The 18,365-nt window shown below is 46.4% G+C and overlaps 1 protein-coding gene across 1 annotated transcript in view; it reads right to left on the bottom strand.

Moving 5' to 3' along the window:
• Positions 1-18,365, bottom strand: part of Plekhm1 (pleckstrin homology and RUN domain containing M1) — a 50,235-nt gene that overhangs the window by 11,074 nt on the left and 20,796 nt on the right. Inside the window, exons 5-8 of the mRNA XM_052755634.1 lie at positions 14,751-15,141; positions 7,030-7,312; positions 2,987-3,907; positions 15-160 (exon numbers count right to left, since the gene is read on the bottom strand). Of these exons, the coding sequence (XP_052611594.1) occupies positions 15-160; positions 2,987-3,907; positions 7,030-7,312; positions 14,751-15,141 (1,741 nt within the window). The remainder of the gene's footprint in view (positions 1-14; positions 161-2,986; positions 3,908-7,029; positions 7,313-14,750; positions 15,142-18,365) is intronic.

Below are 18,365 nucleotides of genomic sequence, written 5' to 3'. Positions count from 1 at the left end.
GCCTGGGGACTTACCGGGCGCTTGGTGAGGTCCCAGTTGTGGATGATCCTGGCTGGAATCACTGAGGCATCGTCTTGGTGGCAGAAGTCACAGTAATACAGGCCAGAGAAGGCACAGAGCTTGGGTCGTACAAAGGAGAAGCCAATCTGACGTGAGCAGCCTAGGGGAATGGATGGTGGGTGAGTGAGTGGTGGGCTCAGAGGCAGCTTCATGTAACATGGAACCGGCTACAGTGGGAAAGGCCTGCTAGTATAAAGATAAGAACAATCACAATGGGCTGGCCAGATGGCTCGGTGGGAAAAGGCACTTGCCACCAAGCCTGATGACTAAAGGACTGAGGTTTGATCCCTGGAACCCACATGGTAGAAGGAGAGAACTGAGTCCTCTGACCTCCTCTTTCTCTTAATAAATATACAATTTTTTTAAAGCACTCATATTTCCACCACTTAAAATAATTTTTTTTTTTTTGAGACAGGGTCTTACTATTTATGTAGAACAGGCTGGTCTTGAACTCAGAGAGACCTGCCTGCTTTCCGCCTCCCAAGTGCTGGGATTAAAGGCCTGCACCATCACACCTGGCCAAACTGCTGATTATGACAGCATACTATTAAACAATGATTGCTGGGTCTGGGAGGGAGGCCGAGGGAGGAGGATTGTGAGTTTGAGGTCAGCTTAGGGTTACACAATAAGAACCTGTCTCAAAACAAACTCACAGGAAGACATCTGTCAGGCCATGCCAAGACAAGCGATAGGTGGCACTCAAATTTGGGCTCGGATGGCCACAAAGCCAGCATTCTCTACAGTCACCTCTGTTCACGGGCTCCATGGCCTGCTCCCCAATGCCAACCTGTACTCCTACAAGAGCAACAAGGCGAAAACCTTGACCAGCAATGATGGATCTTTGGAAAGAGGTCCAGCCACAGAAGTAGCTGGGAAAGCCAGCAGGAACAGCATGACCCAGACATAACATGGAGTCCACTGAGTCTCTAGTAATGTATCTCAGGACAGTGGGCAGTGACAGCCTTAGCCACTTGGTCAGTGATCTCTCCATACCAGAGAGCATCAAGAGTCAGGAGTGCCCAGGGCAAAAAGCTAACATCCAACTTAAATGCGTAATCACCCCCTGCCTCCCACTGGCATGGGTGTGTGTGAGTGGGGCACACGGGGTGGGGGTGGTGGGGGGAGAAGAGGTGCCTTTGGTCTCACAACCAAAGAGCTGGCTTTCTTGCTGATCAGCTGCCTCATCTTGACCTTCACCTAACTTTTCTAAGATTCTGTTTCACTATATAACTTAGCTACTGCCAGCTATTTTGTGAGGTCATGACAAAGTGTAAATAATGCAAGTGCCCTGTAAACTATGAGTTTTAACACAAGTATCACTGGTTGGCATCTTCCTGGCCACAGACAGGGCAGCAATACAGAAAGTTCCCTAGGTTTACAGGTCTCAGATGGGAGGCTGGCAGGTGACAGTCACAGGGAAGAGTTCTTCTAGTACTCACACCTACGGACAGGAGCCTCCCCCATAAGAGCAGAGTGTGAGTGCTGGGGCAGGCAGAGGTTTGCAGGCAGAGGTTTGCAGGGCTCTGCTCAGCCCCTTCACCCACCCTCCTGGGGCTTGCCACAGGCCACTTCCTTCCAGGCACTTGAAGCGGGCTTTCCTCTATGGTCCCATGGGCTCCACCCCAGCAGGACAGCTCAGCTTTCTGCTCCATTCTTCCGCAACAGGGCAGCTGACATCTCCCCTGGACAGCTGACATCTCCAGGGGGTGGGTGGGAAGAGGTACCAGTGGAAGGCAGACAGTGGAACAGCATGAAACTGGGGCCCTCTGGTGTCATGCCCATGAACACAGGTTCTGGAACACAATCATCAAAGTCCAATTCTGCCTCTTGCATATACTAAGAGCCTGAGACAAGATACTAGCTTTGGGCTCCAGTTTCCTCACCAATACTATAAGCAGAGAAAATAGTAGCCCTTAATTCTACAAGAATATACTGAGCAAAAAAAAAAAAAAAAAAAAGAATGAGATAATCCAAACGAAGTATCTGGCTTTGTGCCCTGCACAGGATCAGATCCCTCCCATGATACTGACATAGCAGAATCCTTCACATAGAACAATATGTATATGAAAAAAGGACAGAAAAGCCAACTAGGTGTGATGACAGATGCCTGTAATCCCACTACTCAGGAAGCTGAGGCAGCAAGAATTCAAGACCAGCTTGAGCTACACAGTGAGACTCAACCTCAAAAAGAAAGAAAGAAATTTGTGTGTGTGTGTGTGTGTGTGTGTGTGTGTGTGTGTGTGTGTGTGTGTGTATGTGTGTGTGTGTGTGCAGCAGCACCTGTCTATAATCCCAGCACGTAGGAAGGCAGGAGGATTGACCAAGAGTTCAAGGTTCTCTTTAGTTATATAACAAGTTTGAGGCCAGCCTGGGCTATATAAGACATGAGGGAAGGATGAGCACCCAAACTGTGGAGCAATATACTGCCCAACACAGTGGTTCAAAGCCAGAGGTCATCTTTAAAGTTAAGTAAATGGAAAACTCAGTTCTTAGTCATACATAGTCACACTTTAAGCATGCAGTGGCCACATGTAACCTGTAACTACGATTGGAAAGCACAGACCCAGACGCTTTCATCATTACAGAAGCCCTACTGGACAGCACTGGGCAGCATGTCTTACAAAAGTATGCAAGCATACATGCTTTGAAAGAATCCTATATCCCTTGCAACAAAAGTATATTCAGTGTAGCAATAATATAAAGCAGGAAGGACAGAAGGGCTCAGGAAGCAGAACTGCCACCCACAGGTCCACCCAACATTAGGAGGTGTCAAGTGACACGGCAGGGGGCTGTCCACAGGGGCTGCAGGCGCTACCTGCTGTATCATATATGGGAAGGATGAAGGCCCTGGTGGGGAGCCCAAACTGAGGACCCCACAGGAAGAAGAGCATAGCCAGCTAGGGTTGGTGGGAGAGTCAGTCAGCACCTGCGCAGAAGCAGCCCTGGGAGTCAAGGCCCTTCTCAGTGGGGATGGCCACAAGGTACTGTAGCAGGAAGCCATTCTCCCTGGTGGCAAACTTCAGCACCTCCTGACAGTTTTCATCCAGACTTCCCCCGAGTGTCACAGCCTCCTCAGCTGACTCCAAGTAAGATGCCAGCACCTTTCGGACCAGGTCTCTCCACAGGGCGGCCTCCTCAGTGTTCTTGGCCTGCAGTTTCAGGACGGCTTTGGCCGTGATGATTTTGAAGAAGGCTGGGCCCCCAAGGCTGGTGTCTGGCAAGATGTCTCGGATGGTCTCCACTCCATGACTATCACTTAGCATCTTCTCATTATTTCTTACACGGAAACATTTTAGAGACTCCAAGGACAGGGAAAAAATGTAGGGGACCCAGGTCCGGTCTGTATACAGGTACAAAAGGGACTCTTTGATAGCATCTGGCTCTGGAACCTGAGCAGATGTCCAGTCCAACTGCATGCCCTGGCCACCTGCAGGCTCTGGGAGCAGGGCTGAGTGAGGGGGGAGGCTGTCTGGCGGAGCCTCTAGGCCATCCTCAGGTTGGTCTGGGTACTGGATATTCACCCACTCATCCTCCTGCTGAGGACGCACCTTCTGCAGAGCCTCCCGCACACGGTCAAGCCAGTCTTCAGCCTCGTCCTGGGAGGAGGCACGCAGTGCCAGCCTCTTGCCAGAGAAGACCAACTCAAATCGTCCATCATTGTGGGCTGGCCCCACAGCCTCACATCGTAGCAAGGAGCAGCTCTCCACACAGGTGCGCTCCTCATCACTCAGGTAGAGGCGGAGTTCCAGAGGGGACAGCTCACAAAAAAATTCCTTCCAGATGCCCATGGCCCCTCGCCGGGCTACTGTGCCCAGCTTCATGAGGCCCCGGAATGGGTTAGACAGGCCTAGTGGAAGAAAAGAAGCACTTTAGACTATGGGCCTGTCCCTTTATAATTCAAAGCCACAACTGGTGCCCAGTGTCCTTCCATGGGAGAGTGACTGTCATTAGAAAGTGGCCACAAGCACTTTCAAACGGGACCCTGAAAGCTAGATGGAGTGCTTTTGCGAATCTCCACCTGCCATCCCCACAGCTGGTGACCTCCGCTCCAACATTTCACTGAAAACATGTAAGTGCTCAGACTCCTCCATGGGCCTCCTCACTGCATGGCCCCTCTCAGCATCTGTACCCACACTGGCTAACTGCCTCTGCTGAGGCCAATCCCTCCCCTGACCCACTCAAGGACATCTCTCCAGCAATTCTCCTCCTCTCCAATATTGCCCCTTCTCCTTTCTCTACTGGATCATTCCTTCAGCACACATGTTGCTGTCTTCCTTCCAGGCTTAAAAACTCCTTTTCTCTTGACTCCACCTTTAACTACCACCCTGCTTCTTAGTCTCCTTTCCCAAAACCCATGAGGAACACCCAAGCATTGTCTCTGGCTTCCCTGCTCCCATTCCTTCTTGAACCTGGTCCCATTAGGTTCTCATCTCCTCATGCCATTACAACTGAGCCTCTGAGGGTCACCAAAGCCTACCTTGTCAATCCAAAGAGGCCTCCCTAAAGCCCTCACTTCTAGCCTTCATCTCCCCGACCCCTAAGCCTGAAGCACTCGGGGCTCAGTACTTGGGCCTCAGGTCCATGGCCACCCGCCCCCTAGCTATTCTCACCTGCGTTCAGGGATTTATGTGAACACATGCACACGCAAGTAAATAATACTAAAATAATATATGTTTAAATTAGCCAGGTCATGAGATGCTCAGAACCAATGCCCAAGCAGGTCCTGTGGCCCATGGGCCTCAGTCCCACACACCTCATGCCTTCATACTACCATTCCCAGCTCCCATCTACCCTGGTTACCATGGCCCCCTGGACATGTCAAGTCTGAACAGAAGGGTGCTATTAACCCCTTCTCCTGATTGAAATGCAGATCACTTCATGTGCCCTCTTTCACCCTGAATGTCACCTCACCTGTAAGGATGTCCTGGTCAAACCCTAACAAGACTTGTCCCCCTCTGAGCACCATGGATGGTTCCCCATCATCACCATTGACCATACAACATTTACTGGTCAATTTCCCTATATTCTGATGGGGGAAGCGTAGGAAGGTTCAGGAAGATAGGACACTGTTCTATGCACCTAGGGTAGTGCTCGGCACATCATAGAATGTACCTGGCACATTCAGAACTATCTACTGCATTAGTGTGTGGTTTGGTAAGTGAGTGAGTACCTGTGTACCTCACACTGCTCATTGTTCCCAACTCCCCAGGAACCACCCCCCAAGCAGGAGTCAAAAAGACACATGATTCTCTCTTCCAGTCTGGACTAGAGTGACAGGGAACAAACAGCCTTAATCATGAAGCACTGATTGATTCTCTGTGGTTAGAGATTACAGTCCACCATGAGAGACAAGCCCAAGAGAAGCCAACACAGAGACCAGGGCTTTGGTAAGTCCTCTGCTGACTGCTTACCATCAGAAAATGAGAGAGAGAGAGAGAGAGAGAGAAAGAGAGAGAGAGAGAGAGAGAGAGAGAGAGAGAGAGAGAGAGAGAGAGACAGAGACAGAGACAGAGACAGACAGAGAGAGAGAGAGAGAGAGAGAGAGAGAGAGAGAGAGAGAGAGAGAGAGGGAGAGAGAGAGAGGGAGAGAGAAAGAGAGAGAGAGAGAGAAAGAAGAGAGAGAGAGAGACCAAGACCAACCTCAAGCGAAATCTGTGGGTATGGTGACTCATGCTTTTAATCTCAGTATTCAAAAAGCTAAGGCCAGAGGATTGTGATGAATTTGAGGCCAATTTAGGTTGAGCAGTTGAGTTTCAGGTCAACCTGTGCTACAGTGTGAGACCTTGTCTCAAAAATAAAACAAAAACAAAACAAACAAACAAACAAAAAACCAGCTGGGTGTGGCAGTACAGGCCTATAATCCCAACACTCAGAAGACAAAGGCAGCTGAGTTTGAAGCCAGCCTGGTCTACATAGTGAGTTCCAGGGCAGCCAGAGCTATATAGTGAGACCCTGTCTTGGAATAACAAACAAAAACCAAACCAAAACACTCTGAGTGTTACTGAAAAATTAGTTGAGGATTATTTAATACTTTCTGGAATTTTCAGGGTGTGGAGATCAAGCCATACCATAAACAGCACGTAGAGAGCTGACATTCACAGCAGGGCTGATAAAGCCTGCTAGGGCTGTTTCTTGAACCATCCAAGATAAAGGAGCCATTAGAACAGCGGGCCTTCAAGGACAGGTTCTCCTCTGAGTTATGGAAGGAATCATGGGCTCTCTGCAATCCTAAATGTCATGGTTTCGTCTTCCACAGAACTGAAGACTGAGCCCAGGGCTTCACACCTCAGGTCAGTGTTTAACCACTAAGCTATATCCACAGTATGTCATTTTACTTTTTTGAAATAAGTTTATGCTAAGTTCCCCAAGCTGGCCTTGAACTCACTCTGTGTCCTATGAACTTGAGATCCTTCTGCCTCCACCTACTGAGCAGCTGAGATTCTAGGTCTATGGTACCCAGCTGGGCTTTGCTGTCCTAAATTTCATTGACAATATTTCCATTTCAATATATGACATAAGCTAGGAGTAGTGGCGCACACCTGTAATCCTAGGACTTCAGGGGCTAAGGCACAAAGATGGCTGTGAGTCTGAGGCCATTCTCAGCCACAAAGTAAACATTATGAAAGCCGGGGCTACAGAGAAAGAGCCGTCTCGAAAGACCAAAAAGGCACCTTTAATTTTGTGATCATGTCTTTGTTGGTTCTTGTTTTTCTGAGGCACAGGTGGCCTGGCTGGCTGGTCGTGCTGAGCCTCCTGAGTGCGGCATCCTGTAGGCAGTTCTGACACTGCTCTAGTGGACTGTGTAAACAAGCACAGCACCTTTCCGGAAGTGCTTTCCTGTCTGTCTACGTGTCCCCTTGCTTCTACCCTCTGGAAGGACACACCACCTGTTTGCAATGGCAAAGAGGACTGAGAGCTGCCTCTTGAAAGACACTGTCCCTGGGGACGGGACTCTACAGAGACACCTACCCATCTGCCTCCGATGCACCACGCAGAAATTTTTATGATCTTGTGCCAGCAGGGCTGCTGGGGCTGCTTTGGAATTCCTCCAGCCTGGTGAAGGCACACATGCTTTGTCTAATGCCCCCAGGGAACAGCTCTTTCTTGGTCCTCGAGAAAAACACCTATGGAGAGCAGGCCTTGACTCTGGAGTCCCTTGCAAAGGAGATGTGGAGAGATTAGAAGCACTCTTGGGAGCATGCTCCTGGGGAGGTCGGCAGAAGTCATCTTCAGAAATCCAGCTCTTGTTTTTCTATAAGAAAAAAATAACAAGGCAGTCTTTTAAGAGTTTAAAAATATTTTGTTACAGTTCACATACAATAAAATTAAAAATATGAGTGTATATGGGGCTGCAGAGATGGCTCAGAGGTTAAGAGCACTTGTAACTCTTGCAAAGGACTGAAGTTTGGTTCCCAGCACCCACAGTGGGTGACTCCCAACCCCCTATAACTCCAGCTCCAGGGAATCTGATACTCTCTTCTGGCCTCCGTGGACATACACATACACACTTACATAGGTAAAATATAACTTAAAAAAATGGGTGTGAAACTCCATGTCTGGTATACTCACAGAGATGTATAACCATCTAAGTTTAGAATATTTTCATCACTCACAAAACAAACAAATTCCCTACCCACTAAGAGATGTGTCTATCTCCCATGGCCCCTTTCTTGGGCATACACCTAGGAGTAGAATTGGTAGATTATGTTAAACTCCCTATTTCACTTGAGACTAGCCCGCTGTTCTGCAAAGTGGCCATACCACTTTACATTCCCATTAGCAATGTATGAGGTTGATATTACTAGGGAGGGAGGGTGTGCGCATGGAGGTCGGGATACTTTAGTCAGTTTTCTCCTTCCGTCTTTATGTGGGCTCTGGGGATCACACTTAGGTTGCCAGGCTTGAGTGGGAAGCACCTTTATTACCTGCTGAGCATCTCACCAGCCCTCCAGCTTCCTTCCAAACTCTCCAACCTCTGTCATTATGTCTTTCTGCCATGTTGACCTGTGAAGTGCTGTCTTACTGTGGTTCTGATTTGCATTTCCTTAATGTCTAATGTCAAGAGAACATCTTTTCATACTGGTTATCTCTACCTTTTCTTTGGATTTTTATTTTTAATTGGGTTTATGGTTTTGTTGTTAGGGTTGACTTTTGCCCCCAGCCCCAGAAGACCTGCTGAAATCTTAAGCCCTCAGAATGTGATCTTTAGATAGAGTCCTTGCAAATGTAATTAATTCAGATGCACCTGTATTGGAGCAGGATGAGCCCTTCATCCAACACGACTGATGTTTGTATAAGAAGAGGAGACAGTGTCACATGCCTTTAAATCCAGGACTCTGGAGGCAAAGACAATCTCTATGAGTTAGGGCAGCCTGGTCTGCATAGTGAGTTCCAGGCTAGACCCTGGCTCAAAACCAAAGAGAAAAGGAGATGACACACACAGAAGAAAATGTCAACTGGAGGGAGAAGCATGGGACCACGGAGGGAGGGAGCAGAGTGATGCACCTACAAGCCAAAGAATGCAAAGAATACCAAGAACTACAGGAAGGACAGGGAAGAGGCTCCTCCTCAGAATCTGCAGAAGGAAGCAACCCCTCGGACATCTGGCTCTGGCCTCGGCTTCTAGTACAACTGAGGAATACACAGCTGCTGTCTTAAGCCATCTAATTTATGGTACTTTGTCAAAGCTGTTTAGGAAACCAGTACAAGTTACAAGAGTTCTGGGCAGATTCTGGACACCAGAACTGTATCAGGCTATCTGACTGACCAATAATTTCTCCTATTCTACATTGTTTTTTATTTTTTTTCTTTATCCCTCTCCCTCTTCCTCTCTTTTTGAGACACTATAGCCAAGGTTGGTCTAGAGCTTATGACATAGCCCAGGCTAGCTATGGACGAGCCTCCTGCCTCAGCCTCTCAAGTGCTAGGACTACAAGTCCCCATGCCCAGTTTCTGTTCTCCTTCTTCATGGTGCCTTCTGGAGTGCAGAGAGGTTTTAATTTCAAGCCCAATTTCGCCAGTTTCCCTGTCTGCACTCCTGCTGTTTTATCTCAGAAGCCACTGCTGAAACTAATGTCACCAAGATGTACTCCTACGTTTTGCTAAGAGCTTTATTAGCGCTTACATCTCTGTGACCCATTTTGAGTCAACTTCTGTGTAAGATGTAAGGAATGGGTGCAACTTGATTCTCGTGCAGGGGAAATACAGGTGTCCCAGCCCTTCATGCTCTTTGGTCTTGGAGGTTTGGAATGAGGGAGGTGTGGTATGTGGGGTTTAGTCCTACATTATTGCTTCTAATTCTGTTCCCTACATTGAGAAGGTTCTTGAAGCCCCTAGCAGGGAGATACTCCCCCTCCCCCAATCTACAATGTGAGTCCGAGGATGCTCACTGACAAGGGAAGTTGGGCATATCTGGAGGCAGTCGGCCTGTGAGAATATTGCTTAGTTCCTATTTTTCACTACTGTAAGCCCTTCTGCCTTTCTGTGCTGGAAAATGGAAGAGCAGAGGCAAGGAAGCGGCTGGTTGCACTGGCTGTCTATACAAAGGAAATGAGTCACACAAGGGCAGGACCCGCACCACTGCTCTGTTAAGTGCTACCAGTCTTACTCTGACACTGCTATTTCCAACCCCTAAATCAAGACTGCCTTCCCTGCTGATGTAGACCAGGAGGAGGGCTCAGGCTGGGGCTGCGTCAGAGGGTTCGTTTGGACAGTTTAACACATTCAGATGGGATAAGACTCCTGAGGCCAAGAAAGGCAAGTTCTGATTTGGGCACTTGGGGGAGCTCTCCAGAACTAGGCCCCCAGGGCCTCTTCATGTGACTTTCAGAATTGGCAGGTGCTTCCTTCTACTAGGGACAAGATGATGTGTCAGTCAGGGTGGCTGCTAGGGACCATGCAAAACTGATCTAAACAAAGACTGTCTGGATCACCAAGACCCAGATGATTCCCCGAGGAAAATGGGTGTGAGGAATAGCTCCCAGGAGCCACCTGGCCATCCTGGTGACCTCACACATACCTGGGGATCTTGCCCTGTGCAAGCCCTAGGAGGAGAGGGCACTATCCCTTAGGATTCCATCAGGGTCACCTCTCACCATCTGGAACCCTCTTCACAAGTCCCCTGCTCACGTCCTCTCATCTCCCAGGCAGCATATCACCCTATCTGGTGATATCCTCTGCTCACCTCCATCCTATAAGGCTGTTCCAAACTATCATTTTTCTTGATAATGTCAAGCAAAAATGCACGGCATTGAGTCATAAAAGATAGGAGACTATTTTCATTTGCACAAGTGTGTGAACAGCCCTGTGGAGTCAATTCTCTCTATCTACCTATTTGGGTTCCAGTGATCAAACTCGGGTTTCTAGACTTGTGTGGCAAGTATTTTGACTCACTGAGCCATCTTCCAACCCAAAGGACTAACTCCTGACTACCCAGATGTCTTCATTGTAAAATGACGGAGGTGGGTGGAAGGATCAGGAGGGCGGGAGATGACTGGATTTATAGGTAGGGGGGCTTGCTTCTCTATCCACTGAGGAGAGAGAGACTACTAAGAAATGTTCAGAGTCCCCTGACCTCAAAGCAGTAACCGAGAGATGATTCTCTAGAGAAAGGCTCTGTTCTTCTCAAACCACAGTGAGAAACCGTGGGGGTAGGTTCCATTGAGAAAGCACTGAAAGTGTATCTGCCTCATGGGGTGGGATAGAGAATACTAGAGCAATAATGGATCATGGCAATTGCATGATCACTCTGTTTCCCTTTTCTCTTGCCTTGTCTGCCACCATCCCATGTCTGCCTGCTCAGGGCCTCACATCTAGCCAGCTCTGTTCCTTTAAACTGTGAGGAGATCACCACTGCCTGGGATCTACATCAGAGCAGCATATGCCAGAGAAATGCTGCCTTGCATTATTAGGTGTCAGGAGGCTATGCTTAAGGAAGGCAATGGTCTCTGGATGATTTTCAAAGGGACTGGACTTTCTGCTCAGGCTGTCCTCATTATGCCAGGCAAGGGGCCTGTATGTACAACTGCAGGAGGGGATCCCATGGCACAAACAGATAGTGTGTGGGACAGTGATTAGGCTTAGTCACCGCCAGGAGCTCCCCCACTCCCTACACCCTTCCTCCTCAGCATTTAGCTCTAGTGTAATTATAATGTACACCATCAGTTGTCTAATCTGGTGACTGTCCCCAAAGGCCAGGGCTCTTGTCTGTCCTGTTTCATCACTGTGTCCCTATCATGGTGCTTGGCTCATAGTCAATGCTTTATGTTGAATGACTTACAATAAAACGTTTGAAAGGCTGAATGGTTCTCAGGACTTTAAAAGCTTGATGGTGACTAGACTACTTCTGTCGTCAACAACAAAAGACAACCAAAGAGGGAATGGTGAATTCCACCTCTAAACAGGTAGAACAGATAACAAGGACAGTCATGGGGACGGTGCTTTTCAGACCCGGGGGTCAGAGAAGGCTGGGACAGTGCTGAGGCACAGGGGACGGTCAGGAAGGGTCCAGGCACAGGGGACGGTCACTGTAAAAGCTGGAGCCTGTAAGGACCTTGCTTTACCTAGGGAGCTGACAGGAAGCCAGAGGGTCAAAACTCTGTGGACGGGGAAGAATTATGTTGAGAGGTCAGCTACCCAGTCCCATCATCTCTGGGACCCTGACAAGGTACTATGTCTGTGATGAAGTACTATGTCTGAGCCTGCAAAGCAGAAGTCAGACCCTCAGCAAGGGTGAACTCAGCATGGTCAAGGACACACTTGGGAGCTCAGTTGGGACACAGACAGCCACACTTCTTAAAGCATCCTTCTCTCTGCAGTTTGAGGCAGGAGCTGCAGACCTTCCAACCTTCATCATACCTTCATGATTGCCTAGTTAAGGCCTCATAAAATGCATCTTCCAGAAGTAAATCTGGAACCATCTTCAGAATGGTAAATACAAAGAATCTGACTCAGTTATACAATTACATGGTTTTCATAGTCATATTCAATACCTGGAGCTGGATAAAGCTGATGTTCACATAGAAAACTATAAACTGGAGCCAGAGAGGTGGCTCGGTGGGTAAGGCACTTGCAGTCAAGCCTGGCGACCTGAGATTGATCCCCAGAAAACACAGGTGGAAGGAATAACTGACCCCCAGAAGATGTTCTCTGACCTCCATTTGTGTGCTGTAGCACACTTAAGTGGCCACATGTACTCTTGCACATGCACACACACACTCAATCAATAGATGTAAGTAAATAAACAACAAATTGACTGCTACTTCACACCAAGCACAGGGAAGTGAAAGCAGGAGAATCAGAAATGCAAAGTCATTTTAGGCTTAGTACATGATCAGCATGAGGCCAGCAGAGTCTAAAAGAGACCCTGTCTCAAAAATCAGAAAACAAAACAAAACAAAACAAAACAAACAAAGCACATGAATTCAAGTTAAGAATGGGCTGCAAGGGTGGCTCAGTGGTTAAGAGCACTGGCTGTTCTTCCAGAGGACCCTGGTTTGATTCCCAGTACCCACATGGTGACTCACAACTGTTTGTAACTCCAATTCCAGGGGATCCAATATCCTTTTCTGGCTTCTGTGGACACCAGGAACACATGCAGTGTGCATACATACATGCATGCAAAACACCCATACACATAAAATAAAAATTAAGCCGGGCGGTGGTGGCGCACACCTTTAATCCCAGCACTCGGGAGGCAGAGGCAGGAGGATCTCTGTAAGTTCAAGGCCAGCCTGGTCTACAAAGTGAGTTCCAGGAAAGGCGCAAAACTACAGAGAAACCCTGTCTCGAAAAACCAAAAAAAAAAAAAAAAAATAAATAAATAAATAAAACAAAATAGAATGTGATGGTGCTTCACAAAAGACAAAATGACCTTATATAAGCAAATGAAAGGGCATTCCTTAATCTCTAGAAACATACAGATTAAGAACACCATGAACTACCACTTTTTATCCACCAGGACGGCTATAATAATAGATTCATTTGAAACTAGATAATTACAACCGTTGGTAAGGATGCTGAGAAATGCATTGGTGGAAATGTAAACTAGGCCAGCTGCTTTGGAAAACAATTTGGCAGTTCCACAAAAGGTTAAAAATAGTTACTATATGATCCAAAAATTCTACTAACAGAATTTTATGTATCTAAGAGAAATAAAAGTTTATGCCCACATGAAATTTTGTACACCCATGTTTACAACATTATTTGTAATATCCCAAAAACGTTAATAATCCAAATGCCCATCAACACATAAATGTCACATGACTTAGTCGCACAATGGAAAATATTTATTACTCAGCAGTAACAGCGATGAAGAATTGATATATGCTGTAACATGGGCGAACATTTTTATTGGCTTATTTTTGAAAGAGGATCTTCTTATACAGAATAAGTTGGTCTCATGATCTTCCTGCCTCTGTCTCCTGTGTGCTAGGATAATAGACATGAGCCATCATCACACTCAACTGAATTAATCCTTAAAATACCATGCCTAGGGGGATGGGGAGACGGCTCAGTCAGTAAAATGCTTGTCACACACACGAGGACCTAACTTAGGATCTTCAGCACCCATGTAAAAAGATAGATACAGCAGCCTACCTCTGGGCTCCACACATACATGTACACATATACATGAAGAGCTGAAGCCAATCACAAAAACATGTTATCCCATTTATATGACATTTCCAGGACAGACAAATCTATTGAGATCAAACAGTGGTTGTCTGAGCTTGAGGGAAATAACTGCTAAAAGCTTCTTTAGATGGGTGACTTAAATGTTCTAAAACTATAGTGATAGCTCTATAATCCTAAATAAACCAAAAACCACTAAATTATACTTCTACACGGTGTGTGAATTATACCCCAATAAATCAATTTAACAGTGCTTATTTTACATACCACATCTAACTCTAGACTGGCCACATTTTCTTTCTTTCTCTTTTTGAAACAGTATCTCATTATGCAGCCTTAAATTCAAGATCTTCCTGCTTCCGTCTCAGAGCACTGAGATTATAGGTATGCATGACCATGACCATCTGGGGACAGGATACATTTGAGTGCCCAATAACCACTGTTGATTTAGTGACTGCCACATTTGACCACAAAGTTCATGATCTGGTTCATGTGAAAAATGAGTATTTTCAGAGGATATTTCAGTATATTCAGTATATTTCAGGATCTTATGAAAATTTAATTTTAAGTATTAAAAAGAAAATCAAGTCTCAGTCAGGTAAATGGCTTTTCCAAGAGTGTAAACTAGTGAATGATGGTAGCTTCAGAACAGACACTGGACAGTGTTTGGTGCCTGTCTGTAATCCCAGCACTTGAGAGACTGAGGTAGTATTGAAAGATCACACATCAGAGGCCAACCCAGGCTATATAATGAGACCCTGTTTTAAAAACAAAACAACAAAAATCCAAGCAGAGTGTGGTATTAGATGGGAATCATTTTTTTCATGGAGTGGTTGTGAAGACAAGAAGAGTTATTTGTGGGACTTGATCGGCATAATGCCTGGCTCATCTCCACCACTGACACACCAAGACACAGTCACTCATCATTACTGTGCTGTTAATACTGTCCCAGTCAGGGACAGGGAAGCTAATGAGATGGCAGAACCACTCTGGCTCACCAGATGGGGAAACGTCAGTTCTGAGTCATTCCCGAGACTCCCCTGAACAGCCTTCACACTCACCGGACTGGTAGGAGAGGAAACCACAAGCTTCGGTCCAACTCTGCCATACTCCAGGGCCTTCGGCTGACCACTCCCTTGGCCAACTGTTCCACCCACGGGGCTAGAAGGCTGCTGGTCTGAAGTGCTCCCTGCAGGGGAAGCTTGGGCAGTGCCCAGCTGCTGCACGTCTGGGGTCTCCTGGGGAAGCAGCTGATGCTTGTGGCCATCACTCGGGGTCCCAGAGTATGCGTGGGCAGGAAGGAGCTCCGCAGGCTCCTCAAAGCGCAGATGTGTGCTGGTAGCTAGGCTGTGGAGGGAGAGAGGGGTCTGGAGCGTGGAGATCTCTGTCTCTTGGCTTGGTCCGCTGCTTGGCACAGAGTTTACCTGGGCTTTGCTGAATTCTGACAACACCCTAGAAGTTTGTAAACAAAGAAACCTGTGTGACAAGTTGATGGCTAGGATGTTCACGGCTACTGGAGCAGCGGACATAGGAAACTGCTGATTATTTTAAAACCAAACCAAACCACACAGTCTAATTACTCACTCTGTTCCTCAGCTCCCACACAGGCCTCCTCTGATGCTCCTTACGACACTAGGACCTGGGACACAGTGGGTGGGCAGGTGAGCTGTAGGGCCCCCATCTCAGGTGGCACATTCACATGGCAGAAATGAGAACTTGATGTAAGTGGGAACTGACTCCAAACTGAACAGGCTAACTGTGGGCCTAGAGAACTTGCTTGGTCAAATGCAGTTGTGTAGACAATGGCTCTCTTAGTGTCATCTGTGGCTTCCCGAACAGGTGGTGCCTCCGAGTGGGGCTCCTCAATAGCTAAGAGCTGAGGCACCGATAGTCTGCTCTCTGAGATAGGGGTGGGTGAAGTGAGAATGTACTTTGTCCATGGGACAGTCATGGGGTACCAGGACTATAGTGAGGTACAAAGGCTCCTCAAAGGTTGACTAGACATAGAGAAGCTTCATGTTCCCCACAATCACTGCTGAACTCAGTGATTTCCCACATGGTGTGGAGGGTGTGCACAAGCACACAGGGTGTACCTTACTAATGTCTCCTTGTGGGATTACTGCCCCTTGTCTCCTCAGAGGGGCCAAAGAGTCAACATTACTGCCTTTGTGTATGTATATGTATACTTCTGGGCCTTCTGGAATGTGCCCTGTCTAGTGACTGCTCCTCCCTCTCCTGGGCTTCTGAGAATCCAAGTTACCTTTTTAAAATAAACTATTTGTTATTTCCTCTTCCACGTATAAAACAAGTATGCTCTGGATAAATGCTGGTTCAGAATGCACCAAGGCTGCCTGGAGTCTAAAGATGGCATGAGTCCACCACACTGGCTTAGATGGAGCAAGTTCCCCTTAATTTGGATTGATGGAAATGACTGTAGAATAGTTCTGCTCTTGCCCACACCATCCCAATCCTACCGACATTCCAAGACAATAGAGTCAGCACGTGTCACTAAACCAAGCCATTACAAATTTCCACATGGATGCCAGAATATTTCAGTTGGGTAAGGGAACAATCTTTTTAACAAATGGTGCTGTGAAAAGGAGCCAGTCACATGGAAAAGATTAAAGTTGGATTACTAGTTCACACCTTATACAAACTTAACTCAAATGCATTAAGGACCTAAATGTAAGAGCTAAAACTATAAAACTCTTAGAAGAAAATAAAGATATAAGTGCATTTTTGAGTTAGGTAAAATAATGAGTTAGGTAATTCTCAGATGTGACATCTAAACCATAAGCAATCAGTCAAAATAATAAACTGGACTTCATCAAAATTAAAAACTTCTGTGTGTAAGACAGGGTCTTACCAGGTAACTCAGGCTAATCCTTCTACTTCAGCTTCCTGAGTGACAGGATTATAAGCATGTACTACCACACCTGGCAAAAAAATCAAACTTTTATGATTCATAAAATACTATTAAAACAAGTGGCTAGGCAGTGGTGGCACACGCCTTTGATCCCAGCACTAGGGAGGCAGAGGCAAGCAGATCTCTGAGTTTGAGGCCAGCCTGGTCTACACAGAGAGTTCTAGGATAGCTAGGGCTACATGGAGAAACCCTGTCTCAAACAGCAACAACAACAACAAAAGAAATGAAGCCAGCCTCCACAGGGTGGTAAACACCTGAATTCCAAAACTTGGAAGGCTGAGGCAGAAGACTATGAATCTTGAAATCAGCCCAAGCTACACAGTAAGTTCCAGGCTACAAAGTGAAACCCTGTTTGAAAACAACAACACAACAAAATAACAATAATAGCAACACACACACTCGCACAATAAAAGAGAAGAAAGGGAGAGGAAAGGCTGGGGTGTACAGCTCAGTTTGGTAGTACACTTGCCTATTATATGCAAAGTCCTGGATTTGATTGCCATCCTGAGGGGAGAAAGATAGAAATGACAACTCACAACACAGGGGAAATACTTGTACCATTCCAAACCCAGACTATATCAAAATTCCTACAACCCAGCAATAACAAATAACTGAAGCAAAAATGGGCAAAGAGATTGAAAATATTTCTGTGAAGATAACTCTAGTAAGTACATGGTAAGGCGGTCAGCATCACCAGCCACCAGGGAAATGCAAAAAAGCCATAATGATACACTACTTTATACTTACTAGGATGGCCACAATAAAAAGGAGAATAACAAGTGTTGGCAAAGATTTGGGGAAATTAACTTTTAAAAATCTGTATGTGTAGACAGGGTCTCAACTTACTATTTAGCCAAGGTTGGCCTTGAACTTCTGAATCTCTTGTTTCTACCTCTCATTCCCAGCTAAGGAATTAGCTCTTGTGTGTTAATAGTAAGAATGTAAAATGGTACCATTGCTATAGAAAGCAGTTTGGTAGCTCCTCAGAAAATTAAACAGAGTTCCATGTGACTCAGCAACTCTCTCCAGGTCCACACCTAAGAGAGTCAAAACATGTCCAGCCAAACTTGGGACACGACTGTTCCCTATCTGTTCAGCACCACCACCTTAACAGTCAGAAGTGAAGAGCAGTCCATAACAGGTGAATGAACAGACTGTGACAGGTGCACCGAATGGGATAGTATTCAGACACGATGCCTGCTATGGTGTGGATGAATCCTGAAAATATTATACTAAGTACAAGAAACCAGCTACAAAAGGCCACATATTATATGGTTCTGTTTGTACAAAATGTCTAGAACAGGCAAATACAGAGCAAATGGCAATGCATTGCCTTTTCCTTCCATGACAATAAAAATATTCTTGAGTTACACAGTAATGATCTTGCAACTAGGCATTTTGGTTTATGCTTGTAATTCCAGCACTTGGGAAGCAGAGGGCAGGAGGACTGTGAAGAGTTTGAGCTTAGTGTGGTCTATATAATGAGTTCCATGTCAGGCTACATAACAAGATCCTGTTTCAAAAATCTGAAGGAAAAAAAAGGTAAATTTTATGATATGTGAACTTGATATCCTATCTTCATAAAAAAGACAGGTGGGAGGGTAGAGAGACAGCTCAGCAGTTAAGAACACTGGCTGCTCTTGCTGAAGTCCAGGGTTTGATTCCCATCACTTACATGGTGCCTCATAATTGCCTATAACTCTAGAGCTAGGGGATTTGGTGCCCTCTTCTGGCCTCCATAGGCACTGTA

The sequence above is a fragment of the Peromyscus californicus genome, unplaced genomic scaffold (genome assembly GCF_007827085.1).
Source record: "Peromyscus californicus insignis strain IS unplaced genomic scaffold, ASM782708v3 Scaffold_3__1_contigs__length_106647218, whole genome shotgun sequence".
NCBI classification, from domain to species: Eukaryota; Metazoa; Chordata; class Mammalia; order Rodentia; family Cricetidae; genus Peromyscus; species Peromyscus californicus.
The sequence above is the reverse complement of the archived record's forward strand: the minus strand, read 5'-3'. Positions and strand labels throughout refer to the sequence as shown.